The sequence below is a fragment of the Hibiscus syriacus genome, unplaced genomic scaffold (genome assembly GCF_006381635.1).
Source record: "Hibiscus syriacus cultivar Baekdansim isolate YM2019G1 unplaced genomic scaffold, ASM638163v2 tig00112523_pilon, whole genome shotgun sequence".
Taxonomy (NCBI): Eukaryota; Viridiplantae; Streptophyta; class Magnoliopsida; order Malvales; family Malvaceae; genus Hibiscus; species Hibiscus syriacus.
In genome coordinates, this window is record NW_024063355.1 from 567,779 (window position 1) to 579,028 (window position 11,250).

Here is an 11,250-nt window from a genome sequence, read left to right on the forward strand (position 1 = left end):
GGTAGGCCATTACGAGTTCCGGCGATGAAATCTCCATCAGAGAGATCCATGTTATCAAAACTATTGGCAGTGCCATCACTTCCCTGAGCATCTTCGTTGGAAGTCCCGGAAAGGACAGCTGCATAGGATGGAACTTGTGGGGTGGAATCAGCCAATTCCATCTCCGAATCTAGACTCTCGGTGGCGTCCGATGGCTTGAAACGAACTTTTTGGTGGCGTCACGTTGGTCCGAAGGATTCTGGGGAGGGATAAGGTCCTTGCATCCGTCCTGTCCATTTTTTTATCTACAATCAATACTGACTGATCATATAATATTTATTTTTGAATAATTTAAGATAATTATAAAATAACATCTCTTTAAAATTATTTTAATTAAAATCATAACGCACACATTTCATAAATACAAATTTAACTTTTACTTAATATCATAACTATTTTTTATATAATTATCAATATTTAATATATTAATCAACTAATCTAAATTAAATATTATAAGGACGAAAATAACTTTTTCAACTCAATTTAACCGGTTTATAAATATTAATATTTATATCATACATCCTATCCAATTAGACTAACGGACTGTTAACTTCAACTATTTGAGATTTGTTTAAAAGACTCATCGAGCCTAGCATTGATATTCTCTACAAGACTACAATGGAGATATTGGAATTAGCCGTGTTGATATTTGCCGTCATATCAAACCCTAATTAAATCAAAACTGGAGTTTTCTTTTCCCTTCCCCTTCAAGTCTAACAAATTGATCGACCCAACAAAAGAAGTATTATCTTTTCGGTGGCTCATCAACAAATGACGACGATAAGTCGTCATTTTTTCGGCGACTCTGAGAAAACCGCCTTCTCCGTATCGATCGTTGAGGTATTATTATTTTTATTTCACAAAACACTCTGAAAGGGGGAAAAGGGTAGAAAGTTTAAGGATTTGGGTGTAATTTTCATTTCCATGATGTTCAGAACATGAAAGAAGACTATGGCTTGTTCGTTTGGCCTTGTAGCATCGTATTGGCCGAGTATGTTTGGCAACAGAGATCTCTCTTTTCCGGGAACGATGTAGTCGAGGTATTTCTCATAAATAAATTCAAATTTTAGCTTAATTGTCTCTCAAATTTTGATATTTGTTTCTTTTGCAGCTTGGAGCAGGAACTTGCTTACCTGGATTGATAGCTGCCAAAGTTGGCTCCAATGTCACCCTTACCGACGATGCAAATAGATCGGAGGTAGTATTGATGCAGTGTCTTTGAGTTGAAATTTGATAATTTTATCCAAAATTAATTACTTTGGTGGAAATTATTGTTTTGATTATATCCTTTTATCGGCCTAATTTTGTTTTTGCTTAAACTAATTATTACGACTGCAACAGATACTTTTGTATGTACTGTGTACATGTTCTGTTTGATATAAATACAGGTGCTGGAAAACATGAGAACAGTCTGTGAACTAAACAAACTGAAGTGTGAAGTGAGTTTCTTCGATAAAAATGATTTTATGTTGATTGCTTGGATACACTGTTACTTAATCAGCCTTGCGAATCGATTTTCATGGATTTAAGTTTTGTTTCTAGGTATTAGGACTAACATGGGGAAGTTGGGATGAATCCATATTTAGTTTACACCCGAAAATTATTCTTGGGGCTGATGTTCTTTATGATGCACGAGGTAAAACCGATATATGATATGCTAGTTATTTTGCCTTTTCTTTCGGGAATCAATTAATCGATGCTGAAACGAAACAATAACTGACTTGTGTCGATTAGCCTTTGATGACCTCTTTACTACTGTGACATTTCTGCTTCAAAGTAATCCAGGCTCGGTTTTCATAACAACTTATCATAATAGAAGGTACTCTTTCTCCTATTCTGTCTCGTTTGTATTCTGATATATTTTGGTCCAGAGTGTCTAGTATTCAATACTGAAATTATGATGGGGACTGTTATCTTGTTCTCCAAAATCGAGTTCTTTAGTTGTTTATACTTTATACTGACTAATAATGTGCAGCGGTCATCATCTTATTGAGTTCCTAATGGTCAAATGGGGACTCAAATGTGTGAAACTTGTAGACGGTTTTTCGTTATTGCCATCCGATAAGGCAGCTAGGCTTAGTGGAAACATTCAGTTGGCTGAAATTGTGTTGAGCCATGAGCAGATTGAGGTAATTGACAACATTAGATTAGCATACATAATTTTTTTGCAGTCAATTCTTATTTTCATTCTTACTCGATTGCTGCAGGAAACTTCTTCCTCTGGTGCTATATGATCATGTTTAATTCATTCTTATATGAATCGACTTATACTGCTCTTCGTATCAGAACTGAGCTGTCTTTAAAGACAAGCTCAAGTCGAGTAATATAGTAACACTTCGTTGTTGCAGACAATGGCCGGAAACTATTTCCATTTTATGTTTATGATTTGTTAGAAAATGGCTTGTCAAATGTTGCTCTTAGTTTCACTCCGAGTATTCTATCATTGAGGCATATGTATGTCCTGCCTGTCGAGTCGAGCTGATGTTGAACCCGGAGATACCGCATGGAACCATTTGATCTTAGATGCGCTTTCCCTAGGTTAACTCTTTGATCCGCACCCTTAAATACCAAGTCTTTTGTTTTCGAATTTCTGGGCTATTGAAGGACCCTTAGTTGCTCCACCATTATTTGTTTTGTTTTTGATGAGGCTAATAGTACTTAACCTTGCTGCATAGTGTCTATGACTCTATATCATGTGCCCTTAGGGAGGGCCAAAATACATGAAACTGTTTTTGACCCTATTTTACAAGGTCCAAATTCCTTTCTAAATTCGTGTTCGGGATGAGTTTTGTGAAATAATGAGTTCGAGCTGAATTTAGGATAAAAAGTCTCATACTCTACCTGTAATAGTTACTAAATTCAGATATTTTTTATATATGTTTAAAGATAATTATATTTTTGTAATTTTCAAATAAATGAATGAAAATAAGCAGTCTGTTGACGTATTTATTATTTAATTGGGTTAAAAAGTAAAACAAATTGAGACCATTGAATTAATGTGATTAATCAAAAACAAACAATACCTACCTTACACGTGTATACGCGGCACTGAAATTTGTGGCTCTACCAGTTGCCCTCCCTTTTGCCATTGACTTTTTTTATTTCGAAGAAGATATACTAATTTTTTTTAAATTTATCAATTAAATAAAATTAAAATATCGGAATTTATGATTTAAACAATATCTTCCGTTATACGAAAGCAACCGAGTAATTGATAATTTAGCCTTCTAGATTTTAGGAAGACGGGCACGTGGAGTGTTATTTATTAATATCGGTACATGAAAACACCAATAATATTAATTATAAATCCACATATATCTGCCACTTGCATGTTCACATGGATGTACACGTGTACGTTTGCATTCAAGGAATCTGCACACCTATCCCAAGAGGTGCCCTAGCCCCAACATGATAAATATGCAATTAGGTCACTTAATTTTTTTTAAAAATTATTAATTAAATAAAATAGTTTATTTCAATATAACTCAACTTTTCGATATTGAAAGATCACATTCAGATATCTATGATGTTTAAATCTGAATCTTTAAAAATAATAATAATTTATTTATCACAGAGGGTACTTAGTTCGTGTATATTAATTATCATTTTAAAATAGTGTTTTAGTAAATAAATAGTTTACATAATTGATAAATACGTTTCATTATTAATTTTTTAGGATGGCACAAATATAATAATTGTAATAACTAAAATTTATGAAATAATGTCTCTAAGTCTCTTTATAAATAATATTAATTATTTAAAATATAAAAATTTATCACATAATTAAAATAAACTCTATAAATGAATACATTATAAATTTAGTAACTAAATTTTACCCTATCTGATTCTATTTATGTACTTTAAATTTTCTTAGTTTTTTCATTGAATTTAATATATTAAATTTTTTGTCACTCGGACTTCTTTGGGTTATGATATGGTTTTTTAATGGGTAAATTACAAATTCAATCATTAAACTTAATTTTTTTCTCTTATTTCACTAATTATACTTTTGATTTTTTCAATTTAATCACTAAATTTTATGCATTGATTTTTTTAGTAAAAAAAAGCATGTCATAACATCGTTAGTAAAAAACCACGGAGTGATAAAAATATAATGTATTAAGTTTAGTGATGAGATTGACAAAGATTTAAAATAAAGTGAGTGAAATAGAAGAGAGAGTAATGTATGGATGTATGTACATGTGTGTGTGTGGAGCCCATAGCTGTTCGTATGCATTGCTGGCCATGCCTATCATACAGCCATCCCATTGCTTCGTTCGTTTTCATTTATAAACCCTTTTTGTCTACGGAGGAAGATCGAAACACCCAAATCCAGTTTTCATTTCGTTTACTTTTCTATTTCTCTCTGATTCTTAATTCCCCCCTCTTTTACTTGCAAAGCAAACAGAGGGAAGAAGAGGAAACCCCCAAAGTGAAATTAAGAAGAAACCCCATCGATCTTTAAGTGTTTCATTTGATGGGTATCTATATCTCACGCTTTCAAAACCCCAATTGAACTGCTTTATTCCGTTCAGACCTCCGTCGATTGCATCTGCTGTATCATTCAGTAGCTGAATACTACAGTACGAAACAGCTTAATTCTACTGTGAGTTACTTTTTTTTTAATTTGTTTATGTGATTGATTTGAAAATATGATTCTGATTAGTTAATGAGCATCTATAGCTGTGGAACTTCGTGTGTATTAACTGATTTGTATTGTTTTGTTCAATTGTGGGAATGTAAAAGGTAGATTTGACTTTCCCTGTTTTGTTCTTCACTTTTCCTTTTGGCCACAACTGTTGTCGTTTTTGTTCATTAACTTGATTAAAAGTACTAGCTAAAGGTTTCTTCTTTTTCCCCTCATTTTATACTTTTTGCAGAATTGAGTTTGGGTTATCGGTTTCTAGTCATAAGTTTGCTTTCTGGGTCTTGATGATTAGTTGTTTGAGCTACTATTTGTTCAATTGTCTGCTGATTTAACGGGTGTGCATTTTTTTTGGCTCGCAGGAGAGGACTCTGGTGGGAGTTTATTGATTTTTGGTGGGCTTGTTGCATCCAATTTTTGGATGTCGAGGAGGAATCGGAGGCTGGCTGTGGTGAGATGAGGGATGTTATCAAGGTTGGTCAATTTTCTGAGTGCCTGCTGGCAGCCATCTTCAGATCGATCGGTCCACGCAGGTTCGGATGCAGCAGGCCGGCAAGATGGGCTCCTTTGGTACAAAGACAAAGGGCAACACTTGACTGGTGAATTTTCCATGGCTGTTGTCCAGGCTAACAATCTGCTTGAGGATCAGAGCCAGATTGAATCTGGTTCCTTGAGCACTCTCGAGTATGGTCCATTAGGTACCTTTGTAGGAGTATATGATGGTCATGGTGGCCCTGAGACATCACGTTATATCAATGATCATCTGTTCCAACATCTAAAGAGTAAGAGACATTGGGACCTTTAACAATTACTGTCATTACAGATTTCTAATGCATAAAATCTCTAATTTCAGAAGTTTCAAGGACGAGCTATTGAACTTGCACTAGAAGTTAGTTGAGTGCCAAAATTCTAGGTTGAAAATCTGGTTGATGCCTTGGTGACTCAGTTGATGATACTGTTTTGCAGGGTTTGCTGCGGAGCAGCAATCAATGTCTGTTGATGTTATAAAGAAAGCATATCAAGCAACAGAAGAGGGATTTTTCTCTATTGTTGCAAAACAGTGGCTCATGAATCCGCAGATTGCAGCTGTTGGATCATGCTGCCTGGTGGGTGTTGTTTGCAATGGGACCCTTTACATTGCCAACGTTGGCGATTCTCGTGCTGTGCTTGGTAGGATTGTTAAGGCAACCGGGGAGGTTCTAGCAATCCAGCTGTCATCTGAGCATAATGTAGCAATAGAGTCTGTCAGGCAGGAGATGCGATCTTTGCATCCTGATGACTCTCACATTGTAGTTTTAAAACATAATGTTTGGCGTGTAAAGGGCCTGATACAGGTAAGTTCTTTGTTTGGATATTAGTAAAAGACATACCAAGGGTTCTACAAAAGTTATGTTTTCTTGATATTGCTAATGCTATAAATTGATTGAAAAAACTAAAACGTAAAATTAACTGAATAGAAAGTTAACCAAGTGAAGGAGCTCTAGTCTATTTTTAATCCTTTATGCCAATATTGTAATTTTAAAGCATTCATTTGGTTAGGCTATATTTTTTAACCAAGTTATTTGCTCATAACATTATCCATTAATCAACAATGGATAATTTATATTCCGGGATGTTACGTGTCCTAATATACATGTAACATTAACAAAACCTTTCTGTTGCAGGTTTCTAGATCTATTGGTGATGTTTATCTTAAAAAGGCCGAATACAACAGGACACCTCTATATCAAAAGTTTCGTCTTCGTGAAACTTTTAGAAAGCCAATTTTGAGTTCTGAACCCTCAATATCTACATATGAACTCCAACCTTATGATCAGTTTATCATATTTGCTTCTGATGGACTTTGGGAACATCTCAGCAATCAAGATGCAGTTGACATAGTCCAAAACCATCCACGCAATGTAAGAATACTTCTCTGAGTGAAGAATTATTGTGGTTGGACTATCAAGTTATAATACACTTATTACCGCATGAATTGTGGTGTATGGCACCAAGTGGCATATTTATGTGTTTTTCATTGAACTGTGACTTCATCTTAACTTGAAGCAATTCTGTCCTATTGCAATTTAAGCTTGTAATCTAGGTTTGCAGATAATTGAATGGAGCCTTTAGCAACCAAGCTCACATATTTTGTTTGTTTTGTCCTATATGTGTTGTTGTAATTGCTATAGAATGACAGAAGGGATATGAATGACTTGTGGATTCATATGTATTACCTCTCAATGCAGCAATGGTCATATCATTGTCGAGGAGCCCTGTTAGTGAGGAGCATGGACAAAAGTATTTGATATGAATCGTCTTGTGTTTGTTTGTTTGTTTTTTCACAGGGTATTGCAAGGAGGCTTGTGAAAGCTGCCTTGCAGGAAGCCGCTAAAAAGAGAGAAATGCGATACTCAGATTTGAAGAAGATCGAGCGAGGCATACGCAGGCATTTCCATGATGACATCACAGTCGTAGTTGTATTTCTCGACTCGAATCTTGTGAGCAAAGGCAGCTCAGTAAATAACCCTTCATTGTCCCTCAGGGGAGGAGGAATTAACCTGCCTGCTAGAACACTGGCTCCTTGTGCCGCAACTTAATGTCAGTTGATGAGGTTACCATTTAGCAACTTCAGCTGTTGTATCTAGCACACGGTTCTCCTCTTACGCGATGCTCTCGATTCTTATCTTCAAAGAAAAGAGAAGGTGCAGTCCTTTAATTAATATTTTATTTATTTATTACATATGTAATTTTTTATGTACAATGTAACATTTTAACCTGAGAGACGTACTCTATTTAGTTTGCAAGCCCAGTATCTTTGCCTGCTCTAATTCCGGAGATTTTGGGTCCGTAGATTATGTTGACATCTCTAGAGAAACTCCCTGGAATTGTTGTTTACATGTTGCAATAAGTTGACTGGACTGGACATTATTCTGGGTCTTTTTCCTTTTTTTTGTTTTGATCAGATCTTGTTCTGGAAATTGACCAAGGTTAGATGGAGACTTTCCTGTGTTTACATGTTGCAATAAGTTGACTAGACTTGAAGCCATATTTATGTGATTTTCAATGAAAGGTATAGTTATGTGTCACCCGTCGTCCCTAATTTTACGATGGACAATAAACAGAACAGCTCAGTAAATAAAGCTAACATCGGATCCCGGAGGATTGCCGAAGATTCAAAGACTTCAATCGGGAGAACTGCACTGAAGATAGCCTCAACAGCAGCCCCTCGAACTCACTGACTCCTGTACCCTGTCCGATCAGGGCCGTGTCAAGGCCCCTAACAAGTTCCCCACTGCAAACACAAATGTCAGTATCAATCTTCACCAAAATCAAACCGACTCCATGTTAGATTCTGTGAAACCATCAATCCGGTTCTTTTTGGATTTTTCTGGTGATTTACCAAGCACATGGATTCTTGAAAGTGCTTGGAGGTATGACAAATTCACGTCTGAAACTTCTTTTTTGGCTGTCAGTTTCAGCCAATGTTGCATGAACCGAGGGACGTAGGATTGTGGGTGGATGGATGGATGCATCACTCATCTTCCACAAAGTTGATTACATTTTTTAGTACTTTAGGATGATTATAAAAATTGACTGCATTTAAACACAAACCTTTTTTTACAACATTTCAGTCATGTTCATTTGAACTATTTTTATTTAATACATATTGGTTCAACGCAAATAGAAATTCGGCTTGCACTTGGGCAGACAGTAGAACCTTAGATAGGGCCATTATGCTGTGACCCAAACAACTAAAACCTCTACTAGATAACTTGAGAGTGATTTTGACAAGCATTTCTATAACAAATTTTGAAATATCTTAACTCATAATATTTTTTTAGATCAAAAGATTCTTTCGTAAGTAAAAATTATTAATTAACTAGTCATTAATATTTTGAGATGACGTGATAAATCTACATATTATACGACTAGAATCTATATGACATCGCTAGTCACCTGATTTTAATGATTGCGAACCAAACATCGCCTTGTACAAATGGCAGGCAGTACGAATCAGTACTCTTTAACAACTTTAATTAAAGTGTGTAACAAAGATGATCAAGACACATCGCGTGATAAATTCCCCCAAGGGAATATCAACAACTTTGCTTTCTACTTCCTAGTTCCTCTCCTAAATTTTCCACCTTGCCAAACAAGCAGTTCTCGTTTCTATAAATTTTGAAATCTGATCAATCCGCAGCATTCTTGTGAGCAAAACAGCAACTATGCAATGTCCTTGAAGATAAGAGCAAGTGTGAGAACTAGAGGGCAACCCTCTTGCAATGGGATTTTTTTTCCGGATAGTATGCCTTCCCAAAAGAATAATCGGAGGGTTTTCCAGAGCAATAATGGGTAGAAGAAACCAAATCCAGCCACCGGCTGGACCTTAGCTGCAACATCAACAACTACTTCACCTGGAAGCCGTACCCGAAGATCGAGCTTTTCTAGCCGGTTTCTAGCACCAATACGGGAATACGCATCCATTCTTCTACTGCTGTAGTTTCATGCAGGCTCTAAAGATAGCCGAGGACGATCACAGGTTGATGTTCATGTATCTCCACTCCCCTGAACATCCCTTCACTCCCTCGTTTTGTTCAACGATGTTGAGTTCGAATCCGGTAGTACAGTTTCTCAGTACGAACTTCGTGTCCTGGGGAGCATTCGCAGACAGAGGAGAGGGTCTACAAATGGCTGCGACTCTCCAGCCTGCTACCTTCCCTTTCTGTGCCGTGATTGCCCCTGCTGCAGGCAACATTATTGACGTGTTGCAACAGGTCGGTTTAACATGCGTTTGCTCGTTTAATACTCTCAAATCGATAGTACCAACAACGATGAGATTACCTTGTTTGTGTTTTAGATGAAGGGTCCAATTGATCCAGCCGAGCTGGTCGAGATTCTACAGAGGACAATCGAAGAATAAGGGTCTGCTTTCGGCACTAGTAGTGCGAGGCATAATGAAGAGGAAATGTTAAGAGCCAGAGCTAGAAAGGAAGAAAGTTAAGGGCAGATCGTCGGCTGCGAGAAGAACAAGATGTTGCATATTTCGCTGCTTTACGGAGAGACCAAGTGTGTCACATATTCGGACATGAATAAGCCATATTCGGGCATGAACATCGATTAACAAGAACAATGTAGTTTTTCTTTTCTTTTCTTGCAGGAAAAGGAAGAGCTTAGGAATGCAAGAGCACAAAAGCCATTAGAAGCTTAGGCAGATGCATCCAGGGAAACAACTAAGTAAATCAAGGCAGAACTCATCTACTCAAGGGAAAGACACTCGGGTGCATATTACAAGCCAATTTACTGTCTTAAATCTTAATCAGACCAACATGATTCTTAAACATTAACGCATCCAATGAATTATCAGATACTGATTCGGTTTCCTAGCGGCGTAAGAAGGGAGCAGAGCTTTTCTTCCACAGACAAGATCCTCTCAATTTACAGATACGTAGACTCATTAGGACTACCGGAGATCGGAAACTACCAGCTAATATCGAGTTTCCCGAAGAGAGCATACAGTGTTGATCAAATGGGAATGACCCTGAAAGATGCTGGTATTTATCCTACAGCATTCCTGTTCGTGGAGCTTCTTTGACAGCACTGTAAATACTAATGGTGTTCCAAAGCTCCATGCATCCATGATAGGGGACGTTAACATGTATGGTTTCTTCATATTAAGCATGTTATGTCATTCCATATATCACTCATCATGCTTTCTTCATATCATTCGTCATGAGTACCTCTTCAGAGACACTGAATCTCTCATCTTTTACGTTACAAGGATACAAATTGAGAAAGGTAATTTTATAACTAGTACTCGAACCTAAAGTACCAGAATAGAACATTAATCATTTACTCGTTTAACTTGTTGGTTGAGTCTGTTACCGTGGTTATTACAATACTATAGATTTTGAATAGATAAATTACATATTTAGTCACTTAGTTTTTGTTGTATTTCTTTTTTGATCACTAAATTTATAAGTTTTTTATTGGGTAAACTATGTATTTCTTACCTAAACTACCAGTTTTAGTCCGTTTTAGTACCTAAACTTTAATTTTTTTCAAAGTCATAACTAATGTTTAGTTTTCATTTCATTTTAACACCCAACCATTAAAAGCTTAATGCGTTTAGTACCTAAACTATCATTTTTTTGTTCGTTTTAGTATCTAAACTCTCAAAAAAAATTAAAATTTAACGTTAAATTTTGAACGGATACTAAAATAAAACAAAAACTAAACTTTAAGTATGATTTTGAAGAAAAAAAAACTGAAAGTTTAGGAACTAAAATGGATCAAATCTAATAGTTTAGGTACTAAATGTGAAATTTACCCTTCTTAATTTATCACTTAACTTTTGAGTTTTTAACCAAAACTCAACCACTATTCATACATGTCTTAACCACCAAGATAAAGTGTCATTGTTTAGTAAAAAATCATATTGTTAAGTGTTATTTATATTTTGATTTATACGTTTTTGTCATATGAAACACACCCACTACTCAAATGGTTAATATTTCGATAAATAATTGGCAAAGATGTCAATTCCATATATAATTAGGTAAAGTGCATTAGAGATCATTGGACTA

The 11,250-nt window shown here is 35.8% G+C and overlaps 2 protein-coding genes and 1 pseudogene across 5 annotated transcripts; all 3 read left to right on the top strand.

Moving 5' to 3' along the window:
• Positions 1–631: 631 nt before the first annotated feature.
• Positions 632–2,863, top strand: LOC120181318 (methyltransferase-like protein 23). Of its 3 annotated transcripts, XM_039186482.1 has the most exons (9): positions 635–879; positions 975–1,079; positions 1,151–1,237; positions 1,428–1,478; positions 1,582–1,675; positions 1,774–1,858; positions 2,015–2,168; positions 2,247–2,281; positions 2,351–2,863. In XM_039186482.1, the coding sequence occupies exons 1-8, from the start codon at positions 811–813 to the stop codon at positions 2,271–2,273; spliced, it is 672 nt and encodes a 223-aa protein (XP_039042413.1). In that variant the 5' UTR covers positions 635–810; the 3' UTR covers positions 2,274–2,281; positions 2,351–2,863. The 3 variants fall into 3 exon arrangements, 2 of the variants coding, with proteins under 2 accessions (XP_039042414.1, XP_039042413.1); XR_005521746.1 differs by lacking the exons at positions 2,015–2,168; positions 2,247–2,281; positions 2,351–2,863 and adding an exon at positions 1,973–1,990 and having other exon boundaries at positions 632–879; positions 1,582–1,858; XM_039186483.1 differs by lacking the exons at positions 1,582–1,675; positions 2,015–2,168; positions 2,247–2,281; positions 2,351–2,863 and having other exon boundaries at positions 633–879; positions 1,428–1,480; positions 1,723–2,008.
• A 1,442-nt stretch (positions 2,864–4,305) lies between these two features.
• LOC120181449 (probable protein phosphatase 2C 46) lies at positions 4,306–7,584 on the top strand. 2 transcript variants are annotated; one of them, XM_039186572.1, is made up of 5 exons: positions 4,306–4,645; positions 5,047–5,466; positions 5,651–6,018; positions 6,349–6,585; positions 7,012–7,584. In XM_039186572.1, exons 2-5 carry the CDS (start codon positions 5,148–5,150, stop codon positions 7,261–7,263), a joined length of 1,176 nt encoding a protein of 391 aa, XP_039042503.1. In that variant the 5' UTR covers positions 4,306–4,645; positions 5,047–5,147; the 3' UTR covers positions 7,264–7,584. The 2 variants fall into 2 exon arrangements, with proteins under 2 accessions (XP_039042503.1, XP_039042504.1); XM_039186573.1 differs by having other exon boundaries at positions 4,306–4,622.
• A 1,203-nt stretch (positions 7,585–8,787) lies between these two features.
• On the top strand, positions 8,788–10,360 carry LOC120181450 (annotated as a pseudogene).
• Positions 10,361–11,250: the final 890 nt, after the last annotated feature.

What these genes read in the sequence shown, in the direction of transcription:
- LOC120181318 (XM_039186482.1), top strand. Translation starts at nt 811, where the DNA reads ATGACGACGATAAGTCGTCATTTTTTCGGCGACTCTGAGAAAACCGCC. An exon ending in ACGATGCAAATAGATCGGAG is followed by an intron (nt 1,238 to 1,427) that starts GTAGTATTGATG and finishes ATATAAATACAG; the next exon opens with GTGCTGGAAAACATGAGAAC. An exon ending in ACAACTTATCATAATAGAAG is followed by an intron (nt 1,859 to 2,014) that starts GTACTCTTTCTC and finishes AATAATGTGCAG; the next exon opens with CGGTCATCATCTTATTGAGT.
- LOC120181449 (XM_039186572.1), top strand. Translation starts at nt 5,148, where the DNA reads ATGTTATCAAGGTTGGTCAATTTTCTGAGTGCCTGCTGGCAGCCATCT. An exon ending in GTGTAAAGGGCCTGATACAG is followed by an intron (nt 6,019 to 6,348) that starts GTAAGTTCTTTG and finishes TTTCTGTTGCAG; the next exon opens with GTTTCTAGATCTATTGGTGA. An exon ending in TCCAAAACCATCCACGCAAT is followed by an intron (nt 6,586 to 7,011) that starts GTAAGAATACTT and finishes GTTTTTTCACAG; the next exon opens with GGTATTGCAAGGAGGCTTGT.